Source organism: Salarias fasciatus, chromosome 4, assembly GCF_902148845.1.
Source record: "Salarias fasciatus chromosome 4, fSalaFa1.1, whole genome shotgun sequence".
In the NCBI taxonomy this organism is placed as follows: Eukaryota; Metazoa; Chordata; class Actinopteri; order Blenniiformes; family Blenniidae; genus Salarias; species Salarias fasciatus.
The window spans coordinates 11,992,879-12,020,876 of NC_043748.1; the positions used below are offsets into that span (position 1 = coordinate 11,992,879).

The window sequence follows — 27,998 nt, forward strand, 5'->3', positions numbered from 1 at the left end:
AATTGACAGGGCTTGTTGAATGAAATATTGTGCCCACAGTTACCGTGTGCATGAAGAAAGGAACACAATAAGCCTCTTAAATAACTGGGACACCGCCAAAGCATACATGGCCCGTTTCAATCCCTGGAGCGACCGACCCGACGACATAAGCAGAGATTTGGGCAGCTTGACTGGAATAATGTTGGGCAACTTGCGCGGGGCAGCAATTCTGCTTTTTTTTTTTTTTTTTTTTTTACCCCAAACCTTTTGTACACACCGAGCCATTTGTCTGACCGCGATTCAGCAACATAGCATGGTCTGCTCCCAAAACAGCCCACTTTATCCCTTTTCACCCTAAAAGATTCTGTTTTGTTCCTGCACACAATTGCGCAACGCAAGTTTATTTATATGGCACTGTTCAGGCAACGGGCAATTCCGAGTGCTGTACGGCTACACAGAAATACATTAAAATGATTCTTTTCTCTCTGGGGTCACCACGCCAGAATAAAACACAAGAAGCAGTAATGACATACTATTACAGGGTCAAAATGTGCCTGTATTGACACACACGCCTCAGAATTACATCTCTTGAAAAAACTTGCTTTTCATGGGTGCAGACTAGTGATTACCACGGGTCTCTTCTTGTTTTTGTTTATTCCTTTTTGTAAATATGATTAAAAAAATATGTAAGCATCCTGTCTACAGGTTCAGGATTGTTTTGTCTATTCATTCACAAATGTGCAGATTTTGTATGGACAGATTATTGTGACACAGATATATTAACCCCAAAGTGAAGCAAAACATCAAATCCCATTTACACTGGAGCAGCCAGCAACAGGTCAAAGTGACACATTCCTGCCCCCTTCAAGAAGAGCATGATCATGAACGATGGGTGAGGTCGATGTGTAAAAACTGTGAGACACGCTAAGGCTGTGAATCTATCTTCATCTCAATATCAACATGTATACATTTCATGATGGAGAAGGAGATGAAGCATTCATATCTAGCAATTTAAAAAAAGCAAATGTCAAAGGCATAAACATTGCAGCATTGGATGCTTAATTTTGCATCATTTGCAAGTCATATGGCGAACACAGCACATTATTCCATATTGTTCATTAACATCATGCAGCCCTAATGCCTGCGAGGAAAACGTAGTTTCGGTTGCCCTGGAAGCATGATTTATAAGGGTTTACCACAATTATTAGATTAACTATGTGCTGTGGAGAGCAAAAGATGCCATGTACGTGCATTATTATATTTTTCCATCCATACACACACACACACACACACACACATATGATGGGTATATATATATATATATACACATATATATATATACACATATATATACATATATATATATATATATATATATATATATATATATATATATATATATATATATATATATATAAATATATATAAATATATATATACATACATATATATATACATATATATATATACATATATTGCACTGGAGTGTCAGTAATGGTTAAAAACACAAAGGATTACATGAATTTGGCCTATTTTTTCATGCTCGCTTTTTGGGTAAATTCTCATTCATCTTTCTTAAAATATAAAAACATTTATACTAATAACTAACAGAAAGATGTACAAAAACCTCATTCTGCCTGAGGCCCATTTGTTCTTGTGACGGCCACACATGAAGCAGATGTGCTCAGTGTGATTGTTATCCAGCACGTTTCACCAGCACCTCTGCTCTTCTCCCGAGGTCTGCCGTATTAGTATTCATGCTGCCTCCCTGACTATGCAGCACTACAGTCTCCATTAACAGCAGCAGCTGTACTATCAGCACATTGTTCATTTTCCCAGAAATAAAACTCAAAGCATTCAAAATATGGAAACATAAAACAACTGTACATGCAATTGTTTAAAAAAAAACTGCAGTAGATGGTGTGTTTGTTTAAAGGACTACAACACTTTGATATTTTTGAGAAAACCTGATCATATCAGAAAAGTCTCACATGCTACAACACATGTATGCATATCACTGCGGCAGAGCAGAAGATTCTCCTCCAGACATTACGATGAACTGCTTTTTGTTTTTGCTCGCTGCTGCATCTGATCTCTCCTCATAATCACTCCTCTTGTTGTCGATTTCTTTCTAAAGCTAAACCCTCCTCAGGCCACCATCTCAAACGCACCTTCATGACCTTTACGTAACAGCAGGAAAAGAGTGGGGCCCCTTGTTTGAGGTGTAGAAATCTCATGACCTACTCGTGTGATAACCCCCCAAGTGCGTCAAAGACAAACTGACGAACTACGAAAAACACAGAGAGACACTCGTTCAGAAACGGCTTCAATCACAGCGCTCATACGCTAATTCTGTGATGCTTAAAGACTTATTTTAAAATCACATTATAAATGATCACAGGAATTGAAAAGACCTTGCTGCACACACACACACACACACACACACAAACACACACACAGAGCAGTCACGTTGTTTGTGGGCCACGGGAAATGTGCTACTGAGGCTGCCCCAGTTTTAAAGTGTTCTCTAGTAATAATTCTTCCAGCTCTCCACTCACAAAAGCCGGCTCGTGCCTACATGGATTCTGTCTGTTAATGAATATGTCGCTTCTGTCGACCGTCTGCTTCCGAGCAGACACACAGACAGACAGGCGGACACGAAACGTCCGCTGTCGGCAGGCAGGACACTGGCCTTTTATGGGTGCTCCTTCCACACTCCCTAATGGATTCTCCTATTATAGGGTGGAAAATAAAAGCCCTATTATGACCGTTTCAGGGAATCTCATTTTTGATATCGGCAAAATGTGACATCTCCCAAATGAAACAAATAAAACAAATCCGACAGGAAACATCAGCACAACCACTTCAAAACATACATTGATATTCTATTAAAAAAAGCTGTAATTAGAATTTTTAACTTTTTTTTAAGCTTTCATTCATAATAGATATATCTTGTCACGTGAGAATATTACTCAATTCTGGCAGGAATTCATAGCTGCAATGAAAATAAATATAAAACAGACATGGCAATAAACACTTTGAAGCACAGCACACAACAAATTTTCAACAAAGATCCCAACATTGCAAAACAGAGACGTACAGTGACAACCCCAAGCCAAACAGGTATATAAACTTTAACTTTTGTTATCACCAACCTTCTCCAGTTTTTCAAAATGCTCCCGCAGGAACTTCATAGGACGCTCAGGCTTAGCGATGCAGAGGTTCACAATGCACTCTTTGAGGATCTGCTGGATGTTGTGCTTCTGCACAAAAATTTCACAGCCCTTCAAACTCTCGTCTTCTTCCAGAGTGGAGGAGGAGGTGGCCATCTTATCTTTTATCTCTGTGGCAGTGGGAGAAAACAGGGTGGACCATGAGAGGAGGGGACGGAAAAGCAGAACAGAGGGGGGTAAAGCAGTGCGGCAGGGGTGAGGAGGGGGGGGGGGGGGGGGGGGGGGGGGGGTGAGGAGAACAGAGCGATGGACAGGAGGGGGCAAATCTGGGAGCACATACTGTCGGCTATGAGGCGAACTAATGAGAATGAACTGTAGGAAGGAGGTGAATTCATCTTTCAGTGGTGATGTATGCTGCCTGTAAAGGATCTCAAAAAAATGCTCAATGATGATGGTTTTAAGTGTCGTTGAAGAAGACGACAGACTATCTTTAATTTCCAAAATTCCTCCGCTGAAATATAACAACACATTTAATGTGGAACAATGAACATTGAGTCTTCTGCATTGTGATATACTTGGCTCGGTAATACTTTATAAATTGTTTTAATGAAATTGAGATGGATGACTGTATTATGAATACTACAGCTGGGTTCGGATTCATTGCTAATGTCATCTATTTGCTTTAATTTTTCAGTTGTCATGTTGATGTAATTCTTGAAAGCAGGGACGTCAAACATAAGGTTTGAGAGGAAAAACCTTATAGGCTCCAATACGGCCTGCCAAATTGGAAAAATGTCAAAGATTTTTTTTTGTTAAATACATTTTTTAGTAGTGGACAACTGAGCATGAGCTGAGACATCAGTGATGCTGAACGATAGCTCCCTGGCATTCTTCTCAAAATCATGCTGTCAGGGTGAGTTTGTAAACACACGCATCATGAAATGGTTAAAGGTGCTGATCCCAGCACCAGATGGTGTAATTAAAATCGGCTTTATCTTGAGACTCTTATAATTAATTGTTTGGTTAGACATTTTCATCACATTAACTCGGCACTGCAACAGATGAAAACTTAAAAGTTTAAATGTAAAGGTTATTGTGGTGCTATTCTACAGGTCTGGCCCACTCCAGATGAAATTGGACTGTATGTGGTCCTTGAACTAAAATGACTTTGACAGCCCTGCTTTCAAGAGTCATCGCCTTTTATTAAATATGGTAAGTTTTCATTAAGCTGGCCTCTTTAACCAAAACATTTGATACAAAATAAATACACTTCAACATCACTGCTGTTTTTCAAGCAAAACCATGAGGACTGTATATATTTAACAGGTGGATAGAGTTAACTGAGCATGAACAAATTGATGAAAGACATTTGATAAAGTAAATACTTCAGCAGGTGCAGAACAGGGCAACTGTCTACCATTGTCAGAAAATAGCAACGATCATGTCTATCAAATATGCCATGAAACGCTAAATTAAATGTCTCATAGCAAGCCAGGAAGGTGAAAAGCTGCAGCTAGCTAACTTGAAACTCCCCTGGATCACTTCCTCATTGGGACATCACGTCTATAACATGGTTACTGCTGCAGAATAAATAATAATAATGCCTTGCTTTTGGGGCGTCGGGCATCTATCCATCTCCACAACAAATACCCCAGCAGCGGACTGCGCGGATCAGTTTTTGTCAAGTAAACTGGGAAGCTTGTGATGAAACTGAGCACCTGTTTAACTACATTCAATAGACGGCTAACGCGGCTAGCGACGCTAGCCTCGCAATGACAACCCAGACCACGGCGCAGGGGAGGGGGAAATGCGGCTGTCAGCATCGTAAGCGCTCCGGGGAGGTCACGGTCTCACCCGCCGACTGCGGAAACGCGGTCCGGTGGTCGTGCCTACCGTTGTCGGTGGAGGATGCTCAGTGAGAAAAGCAGCTCGCTGGTGGCGGCAGACGGGTGAGGGGCTGTTTGTGAGCAGGGATGCTGCTGCTGCTGCTGCTGCTGCTGCTGCTGCTCTCCTCCGCCGCGGCTCGCTCTGCGTCAGTCCCGATGACGTCAATCTGTCATCTCTCTCACGAGCGCCTCTCACGAGGCCGGCGGCGGCGAGCACGCGGGCCTGCAGGTAAAGACCAATGGCAAAAACCCTTAAAGGAAACACACGCTCAAACAGAAGGATATTTAACATCCCTATTCTATTTTGTTTATTATTAGATTTTTTTCCCTCGGTAAAGGGAAGAAGATGGGCGTGTCTTCATACAGCTTTGAAATTGTAAACATTCCTTTTCCCAGAATAGTCACATTTCCTGTTAGATTCAGTAGATGAGCTTGTTTTTCTCTTTCTTCACAAAGCCCTCCGCATTGGAATGATGGTCCTCTTTATGATTGGTGCCATTTCCAAAACTGTGGTTACCCATCCATCCATCCATCTTCTACATCCCGTGCAGGGTCGCAGGGTGCTGGAGGAGTCAGTCCCGGCTGGCAAAAGCAGGGTACACTCTGGACAGGTCACCAGTCCATCGCAAGGCAAACACAAAGAGATAGACAACCACATACACTCACATTCACACCTAGTTTATAGTAACTGATTAACCTTAATGTTTTTGGACTGTGGGAGGAAGCCAGAGAAAGCCTACATGAATCCCCTTGTGGAAATTCCTTTTTTCCCCCAAAATAACCCATGGGTGGGCAGCTCCAGGATGCTGGTAGAGGTTGAGGGTGTTGCTCAGTTTGTCCACTGTGGGATTTGAGCCTGCAAGCTGCTGCACCCAAGCCCACCTATCCATAACCTTGCACCTCCTTATCTCACTGACCTCCTCCAAATCTCATCCAGCCACACCCGCAGACCTGCCTCATACCTCAGTCTCTGTCCCTCACATTCATATGAGCACCACCTAGTCCAAACCTTCAGCTGCTCAACCTCCCACCTCTGGAACTCTTTATCCAAAATATTCATTCCTGGATACTTTTAAATTATTTTTAAAACTTGTGTTTTTAAAACAAGCATAGTCTATTCTTCCTAATTTATGTCGGGTGTACCACAAATCCCTGAATACATTTTAAATTGTTTATTTTTATATGTTTATGATGTACCTGGATGTCTTGACCTAAATACATCTCAGATTTATTCACAGAATCATCCAAAGCCCTGAGGTCCTCAGGAAGAGGTTCACTAAATGTTTCCAGAGTCATAGGGAAACTAGGTTCAGTAGCTTCTAGTTTCTGCGATCCTCATCTGTGGGATAAACTTCCTGAAGCCTGAGGACTGCTGACACAATCATTTAAATCAGGCCTTAAAGCACAATTATTTGCTAAGTCTTTCTAGAAACAATATATTATATATATTTTACTTCTCCCTTTACAAAGTTTTGCTTAGTTTATTCTCCTGTTTTAATCAGATAAGATTATTATCACCTACAGTATTTTTTTAGATTTATTGTGAAGCACTGAATTCAGTAGAGTCTGAATGGTGCTATATAATTAAATTTGCCTTACCTTGACAAGTGCTGATAAATACAATGTATTGTTGTTGTAATAATACAGTTTAGGCATTATACACAGAAACAAGAGTTGTGTGCGTGTCACTGTAAATAAAGGTTTGCGGATTTGAATCGTAAAGCAGTCTTTTGTTTGTCGTGCAGCTGTCGGTTGCCATAGCGACAGCCAAGATGGCAGCCACGGAGGCTGAAGACCAACATGCTGCTTCAGAAGTGCTGAGAGGACTCGCTCGGCATTTAAACTGTCTCAACGAAGACAACAAGACGACGAGAAAAAGAGCTATCGAGGCAATAAAGAAGGAGACGGTGGATAAAGGGCTTTCAGGCGGAGTTTTGCAGGAAGTGTTCGCCGCCCTCCTCAAGCCTCTCCTCAAATGCCTGTCAGACCCGATGGAGAGGTGCCGGGAAACCACGATAGCGACGATAACGGAGTTTATTCGGTGTGTTCCCAAACCGGAGGAGTCGCTGCCTTATCTCGTGCCTTGCCTGGCACAGCGCTTTGGGGAGAAAGAGATTGTGGAGCCGGCGGAGGAGCTGCGGCTGTCCGCCATGGAGCTGCTGTCTCTGACGGTGGAGGTGTGCGGAAGACACTTAGCGCCCTATCTGAACGAGGTGATCAACATTCTGCAGAGAACCATCGTGGACCCTTTCCCGGACGTCAAAAGAGAAAGCTGCAAATGCACCGTGAATTTTGCGAAATGTGTGCCAGGTTGGTGAAACTTTTCCGGTGTTGGCCATTGGGGTTACCATGGTAACAGTCTCTGTTGTCATGTCTTTGAGATAACATGACTCTCTCGGTTGGACAAATGCTCTAAGATATATATTGCAATGACCCACTGACAGTTAAGGATATAAAATATATTGAATTATGACTTTTTAATGTCCACCTGAACATTTTATCATTCCATCAAGTGTATGATATCTGGTTGTGTATTTCTCCTCAGACCACTTCCACATGCAAGCAGAGAGTCTTGTCAAGCCTTTAATGCAGACGATTGCTCATCAGCACTCCCGAGTACGAGTGTCTGTCATCGAAGCCACTGGGGCAGTCATTCAGCATGGCAGCGGGAAAAACACGGATGACGTTCTCTCTCACCTGGCACAGAGACTGTTTGACGACTCACCTCAGGTATTTTTCTTGTAAATAATTAACTCTTTGCCAGGTGTACATGTAACTATTATGTTTCTCTTACCATCTTGCCTTCGGCAATTTTTCTGTGTGTTGACAAAATAATACTATACCTCTGAAGTGAAACATGCATTTGGTAAACTGCAGTTGCTCTCAATTTCTCATTCAGGTGAGAAAAGCAGTGACTGCTGTTGTTGGTGACTGGTTGCTGCACCTGAGAGACCGTTACTCTTATTTCCACAAACTCATCCCACTCCTGCTGAGCAGCATCAGTGATGAGATCCCAGAAATAAGGTTTACATTCATTTTTTTCTCTTTCTTGATTTAATGTAGTGCAGTAATTCCATATTATGTGAAACCCCATCTCCAAAATGGTTGTTGGTTATATCAGTTGTAAAATAAATGTGGGATGCAGGAGTTTGGGTTATTTCTAGTTTTTACATTTTCAGACATGTACCACAGCGGTTCGTAAACATTTCAAATGCTTTATACTGCTCACAATGACATATCTTTGTCTCTTGCAGACTTCTAGCAGCTGATTTGTGGAGGCAGGCTGGACTGCAGTGGGAAAAGGAGAATGAGGATGACATCAAAGACAAGATGGACTTCCTCCTCACTCCACCACCACACTTTCCACAAGGAGGTCAGTCACTTGAAAAGAATCCCCCTCCCCCAGCCCAGTTTAGTTGAGAGAGAGAGAAATGTATGAGTCACTTGGTGCATAAATAAACTTAAGAAAATGTATAGAAATTGAATTCTGTACATTTGTTCTTTCTATGCCTCATGTGTTGCCCTGCCCTCTTATCCAATAATACACTACTTTGAACTCTACTCCGTCAATATAAAGAGTGTTTTCAACAGCTGTGCCATTTAAGTTCATCTCTTTATCTAAACTACAAACCATCAAAGCTGCCTGCCTGTTTCTTCAGCTGCACGTCGGTGTAATAACTGCTCTTTACGTACGGCATTAAATCTTATCTTTTTTATTACAGCTGTCCACGGCTATAGCATACAGTAAAAAATATAATGCTGTATTTGACAGCTTTTTTTGTTAGCACATGCAGTGGCTTGGAAAGATGAGTGTTTGCCTCAGGGCCAGGAATAAGTGTCAACCTGAACATGGTCAACACATGAAGCCTATCTTATTCTATGTGACGATGATGCCTGAGTGATTTATAGAGGATCGAGGCTTTGCGTTTTGATTACTTTAAAGGTCTGCCAATAATACATCTGGCAGTATGGATCAACGCTGAGTCTGCCTAAAGACAGGAAAGGAAATGAATGATAAAGGAAGAGACTCCCTCTCCTTCTCTCCCTCTTTGTGCTTCTCTCGCTTGCCGCCATAAATCTGCCAGGCCTCCCAGTGTGAAGAGGTCACTGTCAGACAAGCAGGAGGGGTCTTGTTTGGTCTTGTTCTGATGTGTTTCTCTGATTTATCACTGTCATCCCTTTAGTCCTTGCTTCTTTTCAGTTTCCCTATAGAAGAGGGAGAAAACAGAGAGGGAGAGAAGTTCACAGGAACTCAGCTGTAGAAGTCTAGTTTAAAATGTGTTTTATGCAAAGATCATATAGTGGCAGCTGCTATCTATTATCTATTAACTGCTTTCTGCTAACTATTATCCAGGTTATATATCTATTACAATGGTTAATGCTACCTGTCCTCCTGCAGTGGAGCGTCCAGGCTTAGGCTGCAGAGAGCTGGTAGTGAGAAACCTGGGAAGGCTGGTACCGGCCATCAGCCACGATGTGACCGACTGGCTGGTCCCCACACGGCTCCGGACCTCTCAGCTTCTGTCTGTGCTGCTTCTGCATGCCGAGGACCACAGCACCCAGCATCTGCAGCCTCTCCTGGCCACCCTCTACCGGGCCTGTACTGACACAGAGCGAGACGTCGTCAGCAACGTAAGTTCCCATAAACATTCGTTCAGATATGTCATTATGTAATGCCAATCTGAGGACAAACACAAAGGAAGCGAAACAGTTCCAGGAAACATCTGCTGAGTCAGCAGGTTTAGCTTCGTGTGTGTCCTAAATTTAGACAAAGCTAAGCACAGTTCGGGGACATGGTATGATCCTGTTTACATTGGAGGATTCAGCAGATCTTTGATGTGTGGCGTATTGTGAAAAGGCTCTCTGTCTCATCCTTGTTCAAACTCCATGTTTATGTCCCTCGGCTTACCGTCTCTCTTTCTACCTGACACCAGTGCCTGGCAGCCGCTAAACTCCTCGGGACTTTTGTCCCTCCGCCCGTTTTCCTCAAGTTGCTGCTGGAACATGTGACGGCCCCGCACTCGCCCTCTCACCCCTGGGCCCCCCTCATGGTGCTGGCCGCCGTGCTGGGCGGCTGCCCCAGGCCGCTCCTGAAACCACATCTCCAGCAGATTGCCAGCACTCTGGCCCAGCCCGAGGTCTGCCAGGAATATCATCAGGTTAGCATCGAGCGGGGGGGGGCTTCAGTTGTGGTTGACAATGAGTTTAACTTATTTACCTGTGAATGACTGTGGTTCCAGTAACTCTGAATACCTTCTTCACACCCACTCTGAACACATCCTAACGCTCTTGCTGACATTGTTGCTTTACTGCAGTATCAACACCTGTTGTGTTTACTGAGGGCGGGGGACTCGAGTTTTCGCTCTGAAGCTCTGAAACTGCAATTCAGGCATGTTTTGGAGCAAGCTTTGCTCGCTTTCCTCCACTGTCACCCTGCTCTTACTGTACCCCGTCTTGATTTCCCCCGGGACTTGTGCGAACCAGCTGTTTCTCTTCAAGTCTTGATAGATGATCTTGGCAGTCACAGAAGGTCATTTTGTACCTTCTCTGTGTATCTTAGCGCTCTTATTTTTGGCAGTGATAGGGCAGCGGGCAGCCCATATATTTCATTCCCAGTTGGTCTCTTATGAAAATAATTTTTATGATAAGATGCCACATCCTTTGAAAGGCTTCAGCTGAAGGGTTTGAATACCGCCACTGTACTCAGTGAGTTCTGTGGGTATGATGTTGAGCCATTTTGTAATATCTATCCTGCTAAAGCGGCAGTCAGACGATCTGTTTTTTGTTGGGTTTTTTTCCAGTTCTTATATTACATGTCAGTCTTTGATCAAACCGTCTCAGCTCACATGCAACTTTGAAATTTGAAGCAATATTTTTTTTTCACATTCCAGAAAAAAAAAAAAGGTTAGGATATTTAAACTCTCCTTGTAGTTTTTATGTAAATAACCACCTACCAGTGGAAAAACCCCAATCTTTTATAGAGAAAGGGTCATCCATGTTTCTTTTCCTTTTTGCACCAAATATGCTTCCCTTTTAAACTCATAATAACAAAGAGCTATTTTCTGATCGTGCTGCACCATTGACTCGCCCATCCCCGTGAACTCGTCCCCCTCTCACAGAGGCCTGAAAGAATTTCCTCCCACGAGATAATAACAAAAAAAAAAAAATCAACTACTTTCGTTGACCTCTGCATAGCTACTTTGATCCCTCGGAGCAAACAGAGGACATTGGCCTTTTTTAAAGCCGAATGTTAGGTGTCAGTACCAGACTGTGTTTCAGCCACACCATTAATAGGATCCCCCGAAATTTCAAAGCCTGGCCGGTCAAGGCCGGTGATAAATGGGTAGAGAAACTGACCTCCCTCTGTCCTCCATCGTCGCTCTCTGGCAGGGTGAACCAGAGGGGGAGCGAACAGGACGGGACCGTCGCATGCTTTCACACAGATGCAGGCAGACCTCTGCTTCCTCTCTGTCTGTTTCACCATCTATCTCCTTCTGTCACTGTCTGCCTCCGTGTTTCCGAGGGCAAATTGCCCACAGCATTGTGATTCAAGAGTTTCCCCCAGACAACGCACCTGCAGCATTCTTCGACAACAGGCAGAATTCATTGCAGGGCGAAGGGCCAGATCAGCGTGTCGCTGTAAATCACATGGCTAGAAGTGGGACATGCTGTCTGGCTGTTTGACCTTCTTCATGTACATCGCTTTGTGCAGTTTGTCGACCTGCAGGTGCAACAATATTAATGCATGAACGACTCACTTTGCCTTTATTTTCAAATAAGACATCTAATAGTGTTTTAATGATAGGTTTGGTCAGATCTAACTTGGGTGTCGTGTGTCAGATGAACCAAAAAAAAAGGAAATAGAAGACTTTGACAAAATGAGGCCTGAAACAAAAAGACAATCAAAATAGTCTTCAAAGAAACAGATGGATGGGGATCCACAACACACCGTGGGGCGCTGGAGATTTGAAACCTGATATATCATGTAACCTTCTCAATTCTTTCAACTCTGCCTCTTCTCTTTATTTCAGTCTGGCAAAAATAAATGACAGATGCTCAGTGAAAAAAACAAAACAAAACAGAAACAGTGGTCATAAGTTGAAGATGTCGTCATGCTCTGGAGAGGAAATCAAAAGGAGCCTGTGGTTAAGGAAGCCACCGTCTTCTGAGGCCCCCGGTGTGATTTATATGTGGTGCTTGCTGATGAATCACATGCAAGTTTCCCTTTTCTGAAGGGGTATTCCGCCGAGGATTAGCAAACACTCACCGTCACACACACACCTCACACAGACGAGTGTCGTGGTGTTTTAGGTCGTCATGGTGACGCTGGCAGCACAGATAGGTGATACCAGTGTCACAAAGCAGGCTCTGTGAATTAGGGGGAATATTTACAGCTATTTTTTTGGAAGACGTTCTAAAGGAGCGTCGAGGTGAAAATAAATAGGAGACTGGTTACAAAGAACCGTTCTGTATTTTTTTTCTTTGTCTGTGCATGAAGAAACTTCTTATTCATTGTGTATTCTGCTGAGTGTGGAAAAGAATTGTCTCCAGCATGCCTGCGTTTTACAATGAAGGACATTTGAATATTCTCCTATTGAAGCAGCAAACTTCTCCTGACTGCAAAGAGCCAGTGCTGCATCCACTGACAGTGTTTGTGTTCCTGTTGCCATAGTAACATCAGTAGCTGTGAGGTGGGGTGGGGGGGGCTCCCCACTGGATAGGAATCCTTCGCCCGGTATGGGTCTTTAAAGAGGAGTTGTGTGTAGGTGTAATTGATGCATCCAGTGGTGGACAGATGAGCACACACACTGTGTAATGAGGCCCCCGAAGCGTGCCCAGCCCAATGAAACCAGGTGTATTTCGCCCGGCTCCAGGTGTCCACCTAGTTATTACCCCGCACCACTTTTTCCGCTCTCCCTCTCTCTCTCTCTCTCTCTCACTCTCGGCGAGCCCTTAATGGTTGTTTTCTGTGCATGTATAAAACGCTCGCCTGTGTGTGCGTACACTAATGTCTGTGTGTCTGCCACCGTTTGTCACGTTATTTCCACTACTGCCCGACTGGCGCCCCCGCTGCGCTTATGTGCCAGTGAATGGCTCGGTCACAGGCAGGGATTTCCCTCCCGTTCAATGACGTCTGAAGGCTTTTTTAACACCGGCGTACAGTGTTGTGGGCAAGCCGTTTCAAATGTTTGATCCATTCCAGTCACCTAAAGACGTGAGCGCAGGTTGTGGCGGCATGGACAGCCTGAGGAAAATTCTTAATCTAACCTTTTTTCCAGCCTGTGCTCAAAGCTGCGGCTATAAATGAAAACATTCACTTGTTTCACTTGCTGAAAGTACCGTTCTCACAATTTATTGCTTTTGTAATGCTGCGAGGATCTTTTTGGCTTAACACACGCTTTTCCTGCAGCGAGGTGCCAAGCTTTGCTGTGCAAACGCAGCTGAAATTTATGAAAAGTCATTGCACCCCCTAGTGAAAGCGGTGCGCTATTTGGCTGCCAAGCAGACAGAAGGATTCCATGTTTTCAGAGAGTGAGCAGATGAGGATGGAGTTGAGTGTTTCGTGCTCACGCAGTCTTCCCCTCGTGACCTGACTGAGCAACAGGCACCTGAAGGCGGCCCTGCAGCTCAGCCCTCGACGTAGAAAAACACGACACTCTCGCTCACTGTGGAGCACACTTCCCCTTCCTCCTCCCCGCAAAGCTCTAATGACAGGCCCCCGTGGAAACAGGAAAAGAGGCCACGATCCCACTGATGGCATGGAAATTAGCTCGGGCCGCAGGTCTCTGTCTAAACATGAGCTCACCACAACACTGGCGGAGAAGTGACAGCAATCACACGCACTCGTGCTCAGAGGTTAGACGCAAGTCCTCACTCTCATGTAGGGCATTATGTTTATCAGAGAGCTCAGGTCATTGCTTATTTAATGATGTGACTAAACAACAACAACAACAAAAAAACAAGTTTGATGTTGTATATAGAAGATTTGCAGTGACAGAAAAAGGTGAAAATGCCTAAAATAAAACCCAAAATGATCATTTATGATCCCTCAAGTCTGATGTTCCTGGATTAATTTGGAGAAAATTGTAACAGAATTGTTCCAGAAGGTCCCACATCTGTTGCAAAGCAAATATTTTATTAATGTTTTCCCCTCGCTCTCCCCCTGTTTTCCAGGTTGTGTACTTGGAGCAGCTGCTGGCCTGTGTGGATGCGCTGCTGCTTCAGTGTGAGTCAGACTGTGGCGGCGTCAGCCTGCAGCTGCTGCAGGTGCTGGTCACCGTCCAGAGCCTCTCCAGCGAGCCTCGGCTCACTGAGAAGGTGAGAAGACTCATCCGTGTTAACATACAATCCAAGGCGCTTCCCGCCGCTCTGCCATTGTTTCGTTCCACGCCGGCTTCAAATCTCCTTCAACCGACACTTTTTTTTTTTTCTTTCCATTTCCTATTTCCATCCATTTTTACTAGAAAGGTGCACGGGGTTTATGAAGCAAGACAGCTATTCAAAGAATGTAAGCATTTGTACTGGTTCAAAGTGGGCATAGCCAACAGTATAATTACCCACTTAGCCAGGGAAGCTGAAATTGTACCTTTGGAGTGGAACTTTAAAATCCACTGTTGGGTGAAAAGAGGCGAGGGAAATGTGGGGAACAAGAGAGACAGAAAAGTAAATGGAGAGATTGGGACTGTTGACAGTTTTTGCCTTCATATTCTTGCTACCACCTCCTCAAGCCACAGAGTCTTATGTAGGGAATTATCTTTCCACTTGCGGTCAGCCTCCGCACTGACAGACACACAAGGACAATAACGAGCGAGGCAAACAGTATCTGGGGTCAGCGTGTCATCTCGCTTCTCACTGCCGCCGTGAGATAATGACGGAGGGACGAGCGGGAAGAGACCGGCGCAGATGCGCCGCAGACGCCACGTGGGCCACCAGCGTGTTTACATCCGTCTGCATCCGCGTGTCTCACACTGGGGGCAATATTAGCGAAGAGACGGGAAAATATGAATTAAGAGAGAGAGAGAGAGAGGGAGGGTGAGAATGGCCCTGAGCATTCCTGGACCCAGAGGAAAAGCAGAAACTTGTTTTCCCAGAAATGGGGCAAGCCTTTCCCATCAGCAGCCGGCTCAGGGCTGTCCCGCTCTCTTCCTAACATGCCGATCTGTGACTCAAACAATGTCTCTGTCCCTGTACATCCCTGAGGGACTCTGTAGGGAGCTATGAAGAGCCCTAAAGGTCAATTCCCTTGCCCTCCAAGGTCTTCTAATTACTTGCTATCCCATTCCTGGTCTTTCCTCTGAGCTCCTCCATCTGTACTTGTTTTCGCGTGTCTTATGGGTTCCTTACATTCGGGACATCCTGTCTGAGATTTTGTGACTAAGCTGTTTTATGTGTGAGACCTTGCCATGTCTGGCACTCTTTTTTTTTTCTTTTCCCCGTGGTGTTGCATGACTGTGTTGTGCCTGCCACGTGAGCAACGCCTGAAACATTTCTGAAACTGTCATAAAACAACAAAAGTGGTCAACTTGACGACAATGTTCTGCTCTGTTGTCCTTTTCTCCCACCCACTCTTTAAGTTGCACTCTAAAAATTAGTTGATAACATTGTGTTCCGCCTCATCCTCTCGCCCTCAGGCTTTGGAAAGCGTACAGTTTCTATGTAAAGTGCAAGGCCTGGCCTCAGCGACGGAGCTCTATCGACAACATATGGGCCTGCTGCTGGACTGGCTGTCTGCCTCCGTCAACGCCTGGTCCAGTTACTCCCCACAAAGGCTGCAACTGCATATCATAGTCGTACAGTCAGGTGAGACCTGAAAACCTCTGTGTGTGTGTCAATTCAACCCACATAGTCAATATATGGATAACTATATGATTTTGTTTTACTTTCAATTATAAAAATAACACAAATTGAAATGTAAGTCTGTGAGGAATGCATGGTCGGACTGATTGTGTACATGCTTGTATGAAGTCAAAAACCTGTGAATTCTAGTAAATCTTCAGTTTTACATCAGAGTTCATCAGGCAAGCTTTGAACAGCTGAAATGCAGTGTTTTAAGAGGTGTGTATTGAGAGGTGTTTACAGTAGTCTTCTCAAGCCAAACAGAGCAATGCTATCTGTCTGAAGGCCGAATTTATGACTGTTGTCTGCAGTTGTACTGCCAGATCACATTATAAAAGTGTTCATAATGAGGCCAGTTAGTGTTTACGCAAACAGTCTGTTCTACTCTGAACAAATTCATGTTCAGAGATCTGACAGGTATATCAAATTACAAAATGTGAGGATTGTTCTTTAAATCTTCCAGTACAGTTCGGAATGTGTTTGTGATCGACCGATACCTGTCATTGAGTCATTGATAGCGCTTCTAACACATTGTTGCATCTTGTTGCTGTGGTCTAACACCCACTTACAAAATAACAGAGCTGTCATTAGCGCTGTTTGGCCTCCTGCCTTTGACTAATCCCTGTGTCTCCCTCTGTTTGTCAGTGACCAGATCTGTCTCGGACTTGCCTAAAGCACTTAGTCCATGCTTGCATATGTGTGTGTGTCACGAGGGGTTAAAAAGCTCTGACCCTTGATTTGGTTCTGAGACTCCACATTGCCCTCCCTTTATGCCATGTAATCCTCCACTATCACCACCTCCCTGTGCCACGCTTTCATCTCCGTATCGCCATCCCGTTCTCCCTCTCTCACCTCGCCGTCTAATTGACCGGGCAGCTGGGCACTCCTCTAATCCTCTCTCTCTTACACACACACACACACACACACACACACACACAGTCCCCCTGACTGACCAGTCCATTCAAGGTCCCCACTGAGGTCACTACATCAAACAAACACACTGCCGCTCTTGACCTTCTCCTGGATCAAGGCCGCTTTGAAGCTGTGTGCGTGTGTGTGTGTGTGTGCGCGTGTGTACATGCATGTGTGTTGAACCCAACTATATAGTGGAAATGAATTTGTTTGACCCCATGAAATTTTGCAATTTTTTAAAAGGTAAAGAAGGGACTTGAGAGTTCAGATCACCATGAGTTAAGATTGGGTTGCTGTCGCCATTAGGCTGCTAACCTGTGTGCATGTCTGTGTGTGTGTGTGTGTGTGTGTGTGTGTGTGTGTGTGTGTGTGTGTGTGTGTGTGTGTGTGTGTGTGTGTGTGTGTGTGTGTGTGTGTGTGTGTGTGTGTGTGTGGTCTGCCTAAAGACTTGGACTGTGTTAAACTTGTGGGAACCACCTTTTCCAGCTCACGTTGTCGGGCCCCACACTGATTTAGATGTATTTGAGGGTTAAGAGGTGGTTTTATTGCTTAAGTTACAATTGCGGTCAAGGGTTAGGGGCTGGTCACTCACTTGTTATGGTTAAGGTTAGGGCGGTGGTCTGGGGAATGCATTGAGTCAACGGGAAGGCCCCACAGAGGCTGTGTGTGTTTCATCCACTGACTGCTGCTACATTTGTAAGTTTCTTTCTTGCATGCCTGATCGTTTGTTTATCACCACAACTGAAAGACTTTGCTCCGGGCATCAGAATTTGCGCCGTCTGGCCACTTTGTTTGAAGTGCAGATGAGTCAGTTGAAAGGCCTCCGTACTGGACGAGTGTCGGTAGTTCATACGACAACTGGGAATCGGTCATTTTGCTTGCTCATCATGTCTTCACAGACAGAGAGAGTTTGTTGGAGACAGGAATAATTATTGCCCTGTCATATCCTCCTCTGTCTTGTTTTTCAGCGGGTGTCAGATAGTCCAGTTGTGTGAACCTTGAAACAAGAATTCTCTCTCTCTCTCTCTCTCTCTCTCTCTCTCTCTCTCTCTCTCTCTCTCTCTCTCTCTCTCTCTCTCTCTCTCTCTCTCTCTCTCTCTCTCTCTCTCTCTCTCTCTCTCTCTCTCTCTCTCCTTTTGAAATGTTGTTGCCAGTGCTTAGTTCAAGCACTAGAAACATTCCCTCAGTCTCCAAGCGGTAATAAAAAGCACGTTTGTTAAATGTAGCCACTATAAGATAATCAGCGGATTCAGACTCCTCAGGTGAAATGACACAGTGTTTGACTCACCCCATTCTTTTGGATCAAAATGATCTTTTTCTCTTTCTTTCTGCTGATTTATCATTTTCCTCGTATCGTTTTATGAGGCTGACAACATCCCCAGACAGTGTCAGGATTTCCTCCGTCTCGTTCCAGTTCTGTACAAGTCAGAGTCCAAACAGGGTGTGGGCACTTATCTCACACACGCACGCACACACACGTAGACACACGTGCACACACACAGAGTTCATTTTATATATAGTTCAGTAAACATGCGTGCAGACTTTGGAAGAAGTGTGTGGGCATGACTGTAACTGGGAATGGCTGCAGTGTGAGTTTCTCATTTCCTATGAAAGACGTTTGTTTGGACACATTTGTTCACACAAAGATCGTTTTCTGATTCATTTCCTTGGCACACAGTGTCACCGTCTTCACCAGTCGCTGCTTCACACAGAAGGTTCTGTGTGCTGACCTGGGTTTGTCATGTAATCATCAGCTCAGAGAGAAAAAAACAAAAAACAAATTAAGGCTGTAACGACTCGAATGGCACAACTTTATGATGACAGTCACTTTACTGGCCATATTTTGCGACAGCGAAATAAACAAGCTTGCTTCTCTGCTTTAAAATCAGATCAGACTTTCTCTTATTCAGCCCACAATGCAAGATGTGGGGATAGATGATGAGAATTTAACCCCCCACTCACTCACTGGTTTGTTTCCAGCCAACTCTGAATCCGTTTCGAAATGACAGTTGTAGTGAATCATCTTGTGTGTGTGTGTGTGTGTGTTTGTGTGTTCTAGGTCCAGTAATTGGGGAGTTTTTAAGCCAACTGATGCCTCTTCTCCATAACTGTCTGCAACCGCAAAAAGACCCAGAGATGAGGATGAGCGTGTTCACAATGCTCGCCAAGCTGCTCCTGGATGCCAACAACACACTGGATTCCCAAGGGTGAGAGAGACACGTGTTTGCTTACTAATTATACTACAAAACAGGGAGTTTTTGCATTTGTTGCCTGGTGCAAAAACATACATATAAGACAAAATTCCTCCTACTATTCCAGACCTGTTTCATTTTAGTCATTATTGAGTTGAACAGGATAAAACCCGTGGCTCGGCCTTCCGCAGTAAGCCTACATTCTCATGTGGCGCATCTGGAAAATCAATTGCCCACCTCTGAATTAATCACTGCATGAAGTCACAATGAGCTTTAACCTCAGTGATTTAGAAGGATCCATCAAACTATCCACATACACATTTTTTTGTATAACCCTGCTCACATTTTTTTTACTTGACCCTATGTTGACCTTAACAATTTGGTTACATTACAATAGTAGCAAAGCACACAAAGAACCTTTGATGTGATGTTTTCAGTCAATGTAATAATAATAATGTGAAATATTACAGTAAAAAAAGAGATGAAAATGGTCTTGTTAAGTTGCGATGTTGTTTCAGGTATATTAATGATAACATGCAGTGTGTTACCGAGAACGATAACCTACGTTGCAAGATGTCCCATTTGAGTTCAAATGGTCTCTCAGGGAGTATCAGAGTCGCCGGGATTAGTGAAATACTCCTCTTGCTGAAAGAAAAACATGGCACACATCGTCCAGGTCTGTCATTAGTAATTCGAATGGTCATTGACTGATGAAGAAAGTAGGACAGCAGGAATTTCTGACACCGGGAGGTGACGGCCCCCCCCCCCTCCCAGAGCCCTCAGCTGTGCAGCCTTCAGCCTGGGCTCAGAGCTCCACTGAGGGAATGCATTAAACCTGAGGCCGCCCCGGGCAGCTGCTCCCGTCCATCAGGACAGACGGGCTCTGTCTGCGGCGTCGCCATGGCGACGTGAAATGAACTGTAACCTTACAGCACGAACGGTCCTCATGGCAAAGTGTTAAGAGTCTTAAGATGAAATAAAATCCTCGTCAGGGAAATTTGTCACACAAGAAACAGGAAGTGTCCTCAAGCCAAACTATTCTGTGACTTTTTGCCAAAAAATGCAGAGGTTGGAAAATTTAGCTTTCATCAGTTTTTTTTTCTTTTTTTTTCAATTCAAAGGCAACTGTTCCTATTTAGACAAAAGATGTCTCTGTTTCCTCCCCACTCTCAATGCGGCCACCTGCGCCGCTAACTGCTCCGTTCATTCCCGAGGTATATCTCCCGCAATCACAAAACCTGGAGGAGACAGAAATCATGTCATACCTTCAAAAGGTTTCAAGCAAATGCTTAACTTACACGTCGCGGGGCTGTGCGGTCTGCCATAACATTCCCATTCATGCTCGTCGCATCTCCCCATTCATGATTTACAGCCCGATCTCTGCGCGTCAGATTGGAGGCCACACGCACCGCATGTCATCAAGAGGACAATGATAGTCATAGAGAGGAGATCTTTTCTTTGTTCTTCGGTCAGAATGACATAATGACAGCTCGGGGATGGAGCAAGCTGAGAGGGAAAGTTTTTTTTAATACCTGCAAGCGCCTGTCATCCGCATTCGCTCGTGATGTTTTTGTTTCATGTGGAGTCGTGTGCCATGATTACAAAGCTGGATACGAAATCTAAGTAGAAGGTGATGCATAACGAGTGAAAGTTAATGCTTCTTGCCTGGATGCGGCCGACCAAAACCGCGCGCAACCAAGATAAGAGCGTGTGCGTTCATGTTATGCACGAACTGCACAAAATAAATGCCTTTATTCTGAAATTCAGGTTGCACATTAAAAAAAAATGTCATCCACTTGCGGTTTTCCGTATGTCAGGAAACTTTGAGACTGTACTGTAGATAAATCTGCAACTTCAATCAAGACAGATCCAGTTCCGTCCTGATCAAAAACCATCTGTACTCCAAGAAAAGATCTGAAGCAAAAGTTCACTCACCTCACCTTGCTGGAATGACTTTCAAATAAAACATTGTGGAAGTGAGTATATCTGGTAACTTCCACATTTCTTTTAGTCTCTTCTGAATGTCAGTTGTTGGCGATCAAAGCATGCATCATTTTTCAGAAAGCCGAATACTGAGCTGTCATCCAAGCACCTGCATTATGCTTTCAACTTGAAATATTCCCACAGAAAACGGCACTTCAGTGTTGTTTAACTCTCTTTTATGAATTTTTAAATAAGTGCCGTTGAAGGTGTTAAATGCATACAATGAAACTAGATGCATCATAAATTAAACGTAGCTCTGTACATTTTTCAAGCTTAAACTTATTTTTCTGCTTCGACTTTACTACTCGATCAGTGGAAATTTCTGCAAAGCTTGATACGAACACAGTCTAATCGTGCTGACGTCTGCAAAACAACCTCCCTGAGTCACCATTTAGACATGTTACATAATGAGCCCAACACATGTTGTTTTTCTCAGGATTTTCAGCCTCACAGCTTGGTTTACTGCAGATTTGCTTTGCAAACATCACACAGGCAGCCCCATCGAGATATACAGTCGAAATTTCCTGGCACCTGGAGTTTGTTTGCGCATAAATGTGAAAGTAAGAGGTAAAAATCCTACTCTTCTTTCCATTGGACGCCGTCCCTGTAGAATGGAAATGTGTCTTGGTGATCTGTCAGCAGCTGTCAAGATGAAGCCACTGAGCTAATACAGCAGCACAGTTGCGGCTGCATTACTGGCATGCTGACTCCCCCTGTTGGCACCGGCACAGCACGGCGTAGTTTATCATGTACAGTACAGAGACGTTTATTAGTAAAGCAGCTGAACGGCCAAAGGCGAGAGGCAGCTCGGAGGCGGCTGCCAGTAAAGGGCATCGCAGACTCTGCTTGTGGATGAATAAATGAAAAGAAAGAGGCCAAAGAAGGACACTGGGATTTCATAGTCTGGTAAATGGACTACATTTATATGGTGCTTTTACACTGCTTGAGCAGAACCCAAACACAAAGTGAGGAATTGCCTCCCAGAGAGCAATAATCATTCCTTCATCTTCGGTATTTCTTCAGCTATTGACTTGAATATCAAAGCCCTCAACATGATCCAGTTTCTCGTTCCGTCCGGTTCCAGGCACTTTCGTGAGGAGTCCGAAAAGTTTCTGAGCGACACCCTGCTTCCCAATCTGGTGTGGCAAGCTGGACGCACCGCCGCCGCGGGGCGCACCGCGGCCCTCAGCTGCCTGTTTGCCCTGCTGCACGGAGGGGCCGTCTCACCCGGACAGGTAAACACGCACACAATGACAAACCATCAAAGTTTTAGGGTTCTTTTGTTTGTTTGTTTTTTCCCCCTAAGTTTAAATCCTCTATTCTGTCTATCTTATGCTAAAAAGCACGGCCCAGTTCAGGACCTGGCTTCGCCCTCCGTCTCTCTCCATGTGGCTGAAAGGGTGGGCCAGGGCAGGTAGCAGGTGTACACGGGGGCAATCGGGTTCACATACCTTTGTCCCCCCGAGGAACAATGCCTCCACTGTCCCGGCGCCCTGCGATATGAAGGAACTATCACCGGAGCGCGGCCCTTGCACCTGCCTGTCAGAGCATGTGCCGAGTTACAGTACGCGCCCGTTTGCGTCGACGCGCGCACATCTGGCGGCCAGCGTCCGCGCGTGCAGAGTGACCGGTTGGAACTGGCTCCGGCGCCTCTTCTTTTCACACGTCGTTAACTACAAGGCAGTGTCTGTGTGGAAGATCAGGTGTGTGTCGCGAAGCGAGAACTGCACACACGTCCTCACAAGAGTAGGGAAGTTGTGGTGTGGTGACTCTATCAAGCCGTATCGCTTCAAAAAGATCAGGTTTTGAATTCAGTTGTAGTGGAGATCACGTCAGCATGCCCCGACAGATGTAACAACAGTAGGTTCTGTGTGTATTTTCACAGAGAAGTCAAGCAGCCTTTCATTTCGAACACTGTTTCCTCACGACTCGCTGTGAAAACAATTAGCAGCTCTGGTTACACTTGGCACCGTCGCTTTGTCACTGATGTAATCCCGGATACCTTCTCCGCCAAAATGTTCCTCCGCTTTCCCTCCTGCTCCCTTCATTCCCCCTTCTTTTTTATTGTTTTGGCTTCAGGGTTTCGATAGCAGACACAGAGGGGTGACAGAGGTTTTCGCCATCACCTCCTGGCTGTGGCTCAGCGCTTCCAGCTTCACCTTGTTTGTCCATTACCTCCGTTTCTCAGCTCTCGGTGTGACGAGAACATCAGGCTCCGTATCCTCGTGACTGTGCACTAATCCAAGCCCGTCCGTCACACTCAAGGCTGTTACTTCTACCTGTAACACGTAGTGGTGTCGGTAAACTGTGTCTGACCCCCGACTGTCTCCGTGTGCAGCTTCTGTGTGTGGAGGAGAAACTGACACTTCAGGTTCTGTCAGCGCTGGAGGAGGACTCGCGGATGAGCCGACTGTTGGCCTGCCGCTCGCTTTCCGCAATGCTCAGACTCATAGGAACCAGCCTGCACCATGAGGCGCTCAACAAGATTTACCCTGGTAGGAATCAAACAGTGTGTGTCGGGTTTTTTCGTCCTGTGACGGACTTTTGTTGTCATGCGTCATGTTTCTGTGTCCACAGAGTTACTGAAGCGACTGGACGACAGCAGCGAGGAGGTGCGCTCCGCGGCTCTGCAGACACTCGGGCTCTGGCTCTCCAGCCTGACCAAGGACTATGACCCCGAGCGGTGCTCCCCTCATCTCCAGCTCGTCTTTCAGCAGCTCATCCTCTACCTGGACGACCCGGACGGCTCGGTGCAGCAGCAAACTCTCGGTGAGACGAAGCAGATTCAGAGATGAAGACGGTGTTGATTGACGGAGACGTCCTAATGGGAGGAGCTGCAGGTGGAATTGTGCTTCAGCGAAGGTTAATGGAAAAAGAATGAGCGGAAATTGAAGGACTGTATTCTTTCAGATTTATCACAATTCATCCTCAGAATGATGCTTGACAAATTATTTTATGTAGCTGGCCCTAAATTATTTGCTTTTTTAAAATTCCACATAAAAGAAATACTCATTCCATCTTCCTGATAAACCTCCATGTGCGTGCACTCAATGCGATTCTCCTTCTGATCTCGATTATCTGAGGAACAGGCTGCGATGAAAGCCGAGTTTAGGTGTAATGCGCTGCAGACCGGCCCGCCGTGTCCACGACACTCACGGGGGGATGAGAGGAATTCGGGGTGTCCTCTATCAAACATCAGACTGCATTATTGGCGCGCTGCCAGCAGACCCTCCACTCCCTTTTTTTTTTTTTCCTAAAGCTCTCCGTGATCCCACTTTTCCACGCAATTTATCACTCAGTGCACCGTGAACAGTTCCAACTTGCCGGAGCAGCGGCTCGGCCGGCGGCGGGCTTCAGGGGTAAAATACAGGATCCAGATATGGATCAGCTCCCGCCCCAGAGAGTCATTTCACAGGTTAATATGCCGACTCTTGTAACCCTCTCTCTATGTGTGTGTGTGTGTGTGTGTGTGTGTGTGTGTGTGGCAAAGCTCTGCTTCTCCACTCAGGACCACTTTCTATTGCCATCGCACCTAACGATAACCACATGAGGACCCTCTTCCCACCTTCCCACATCTGTCTTCAGGCCCATCCCACTTAATCCCTCTGTCTTTTATCTGTCAGTCTCCCTTCCTCTTCGTGTACCTTCCGTCTTCTGGGACGGCCGAGTTTTAATTGACGTATCGGTGGAAATTCCAGAGCGCCGCTATTGGGGATTTTCACCGTCTCCCGCTCTCCTGGATGTCTGCTGTCATTACTTCAGACAGGACCAAGGTGAGCGCTGATGCAGTCGTCAGCCATGGAGGGCCTCACTGTGGGATTCACCGTCTTCATTCTTATTCTCACCAGATGCAGCAAATAGTTCAGGGATACATGTCTCGGAAACTACCTTGTGAATATAACCAGTATTTAACTGTTCAACCTAGACTCGATTCTGGCCAGTATTGTCTGTCAAGCCCAGACCAAACAGTCTTTAAACGTATTCAACGTGCAAATGACCAGCAGTGTCGGACTGGATGACATGTTTCTGAATTTTCCACGGCTCTGAGCTGTTTATTTTATTTCAAGCTGATCCCGCGGACACAGTCGCGCTACCTCAGATAAATATCACAACACCAAATCCAGAGCTTAAAATAACTAGGAACGAATGCACAGCTTGATCCTGTTTAAATCACGTTTGTTAAAAATAAACAGTAGCCAGCTGTTTTAGAGAGTATGTTCGATGTTTATGAAACATTAAGCCCTGTACTTTACCAGGATTACCCTTTTGTAAAGAAAACCGATGACCTGATAGGGGTTGAAATGTCCGGTTTATTCCTACAGAACCTTTCAAAACAACAGGAACTGTCTGAAGCGCTTCACAAGACCAGACATTAACAGTTAAATTGATGCACATTAGATATAAGTCAGTTAGATAGAAGTGTAGATCAAGCCGGAGCTGTTTGGATGGTTCTAGATCTTCTAAACCACTTAATCCATCCCAGGGTCTCCAGGTGCTGGAGCAGGGCCGAGCTGGCCTTGGGCGAAGGCAAAACTATGAACATGTTGTCAAATCATCACGGGGCAAAGAGACAGAGACAGGCGATCCCGCACACTCAGATTCACATCTGCAGTCAATTCAGAGCCGCCAATTAGAGCCAAATTCAAGTTTTTTGGACTGACGGAGGAAAGCGATGCATCCAAACACCACACAGCCGGCCTCCGAGCCCAGCCTGGAATCAAACCAGTGACGGGGTCTGCGATGTCCGTTTGTTAAATTGTCCTTGGGCAAAATATTTTTACCGAGCTCGTTTTCACGGTTACTGCAGTCTCGAGTGTGAGGAAGGCGGTAAACTCCAGCAGAGCCACAGCAGACAGACAATCTTGTTGTTTGTCGGTGAAGCAGAATAATATATTTCACTGCTTCTCCTGAATTCACTGACTTCAGATCACTATAGGTCAAAGTCTAGTTGTTCCTTGTGGATCCACCAGGCCTTCAGACTGTGATTCTCAGGGCGGACGGTGGACTCAGAGACAGCTCGGAGTCTCTTTGTGAAACAAGATGAGCTCAGCCCTCGCTGAGTGATCGCTTGTATCCGACAGCACCCACAGCCGGCTGCACCCCCAAAAGTGGAAGCATTCCTCGCTCTCATGCACGGTTCTGTTTGAAGCTTCACTTTCTGCCCTCCCCGCTCTCCTCCTTCCACTCCCTCCACTTTAATGGTTGATCCTATTCTTATGCTTCTTGTATTTCAAACGCATGTCTGCGAGGTGGCTTGACGTCTGCAACATGTCGAGACAGAATGATGGACAGCGCTGCCATCCCCTCCCTCCCGTCCCTCCTTCCCTCCGCGTTGGCACGAGCGTAACTGGCTTCCCACAAGCCGTCATTGTTCTCCTTTAATTCAAAGCTCGGCCCATCCATGCATCCATCCCATCTGAGCACAGTATACACAAAGGCTGAAATCCCCTCGATCTCCTTGAAGAACAAAGGCAGGTATCAAATGGTGACTTTACACGAACGGCGCTCTTGCACTGTCCTCTCTGAAGCATTGACAGCAGTGGAGGTAATTCAATAGTTCTCCACAAGTCAGCAGGTAATCTGGGAACAATCAGACTTTCCTCTGCGGGTTTATCGCCTCCCTCTGGAAGGACAGGGAACCTGCACATGTGAGGATTCAGCGGGTATATCGTTGCAGTTCATCGCCGCCATCTGCTGGTGATGGGATCTTTGACAGAGGAGAATTAATGGCACAGCTGTTGAACTGACTCAAGAGACCATAAAATACAGTACTTTGTGGAACAATAACAACTCGTACAGTTTGTGAAAAATTGCCTTCAGCTCAGAGAGGAACAAGTGGTCTTTTAAGTGAAGCTTAGTTCGCCAAGATGCTTTGAAACGTCTCCTCACCCTCCATCAAGCTGGATCGTCACACTAACATACTGATCTTTCTCCCCTACAGGTTTACTTGCAACTGGCATCAGGAGAATTACAAATGTACTATTAACTGATCAGTTCCTGTTTTGACAGATTTGTGTTTTTTGTCTGTTTTTGGACATCTAGAAATCCTAAAGCTGGGCAGCTCGGTCCACCCAGGACTCCTGCAGAGGGAGGTGGAGGCTGCCAGGGACAAACAGAGGAGTCCTCTCTACTGTGACCAGCTGCTGCAGCACATCCGCTCCCTGCCCGCACAGACGGCGGCCGGATGTCCCGACTGACCACAAACGCATCTTCAAGAAACCCAGAGACTGAAGTCTGTGCCTTCAAAGCAGCCGCATCTCAAGATTTTGATGTTTTATTACTGTGGTTTACATGAATTTATTTTTCAAGTTATAATTAAAAAAAGACTCAAGTGGAAGGGAAGTGATACTTGTTTTTTAAACAAATAAAATGAAGTGTGGCATTCTAAAGTATTCAAACCCCCTGAGTCAATACTGAATCACCTTCGGCTGCAATGTCTCTACCAGTTTTGCACTTCTAGAGGCTGATTTTTTTTTTGCCTATTTTTTGCATTTAAGCTCAAGTGCAGTAATGCCAGTTGGATAAAGGTTTGGACTTTGACTTTGTCCATTCTGACATAAATATTGTTCGAGCCTGTCACTCCAGTGTTGCTCTAGCTGCATGTTTAAGGAAGGCAAACCTCCATCAACATCCCAAGTGTTTTGCTGAGTGTTTTCCCCCACAGCTGCCCTGTATTCAGCTCCATCCAACTTCCCATCAACTCCAAGAAGCTTCTTTAGTTTTGGTCTCATCTGACCAGAATCACCTTCCTCCACGTTTACTGTGTCCCCAACATGACTCTTCTTCTCCCTTGTCCTTGTCTTCCTATTCTTCCTCTCTGTCTTTCTCCTCCTCTTCCTTCTCTCCCTCCTCTTCTTCCTAAAAAGTCATCCAAGCCATTTGTTTGATTAATACAAACATAAAGACTTTCTCTTTGTTTAATGATTCTTTCTACTTCATTCTGTGTGAAAACAGCTGAATTCAGGCTGATTAAGTCCTGCTGATCTCATGAGGAAGAATACTTCAGTGTCACAGCTCAGACATCGTTGCTCTGTGCA

At 45.2% G+C, this 27,998-nt stretch overlaps 2 protein-coding genes across 2 annotated transcripts in view; one reads left to right on the forward strand and one right to left on the reverse strand.

The window, feature by feature from the left end:
- prkar1b (protein kinase, cAMP-dependent, regulatory, type I, beta) overlaps window positions 1-5,178 on the reverse strand; it is a 45,746-nt gene extending 40,568 nt beyond the window's left edge. Inside the window, exons 1-2 of the mRNA XM_030089152.1 lie at window positions 5,046-5,178; window positions 3,135-3,322 (exon numbers count right to left, since the gene is read on the reverse strand). Of these exons, the coding sequence (XP_029945012.1) occupies window positions 3,135-3,308 (174 nt within the window). The 5' untranslated portion in view covers window positions 3,309-3,322; window positions 5,046-5,178. The remainder of the gene's footprint in view (window positions 1-3,134; window positions 3,323-5,045) is intronic.
- dnaaf5 (dynein axonemal assembly factor 5) lies at window positions 5,126-27,379 on the forward strand. The gene is made up of 14 exons (XM_030089179.1): window positions 5,126-5,235; window positions 6,780-7,348; window positions 7,584-7,768; window positions 7,938-8,062; window positions 8,293-8,411; window positions 9,438-9,670; window positions 9,973-10,197; window positions 14,213-14,356; window positions 15,670-15,838; window positions 18,846-18,993; window positions 22,046-22,196; window positions 23,300-23,456; window positions 23,539-23,730; window positions 27,004-27,379. Exons 1-14 carry the CDS (start codon window positions 5,126-5,128, stop codon window positions 27,156-27,158), a joined length of 2,682 nt encoding a protein of 893 aa, XP_029945039.1. The 3' UTR covers window positions 27,159-27,379.
- The last annotated feature ends 619 nt before the right edge of the window (window positions 27,380-27,998 follow it).

What these genes read in the sequence shown, in the direction of transcription:
- dnaaf5 (XM_030089179.1), top strand. Translation starts at nt 5,126, where the DNA reads ATGCTGCTGCTGCTGCTGCTGCTGCTGCTGCTGCTCTCCTCCGCCGCG. An exon ending in TCTGCCAGGAATATCATCAG is followed by an intron (nt 10,198 to 14,212) that starts GTTAGCATCGAG and finishes CCTGTTTTCCAG; the next exon opens with GTTGTGTACTTGGAGCAGCT. An exon ending in TATCATAGTCGTACAGTCAG is followed by an intron (nt 15,839 to 18,845) that starts GTGAGACCTGAA and finishes TGTGTGTTCTAG; the next exon opens with GTCCAGTAATTGGGGAGTTT.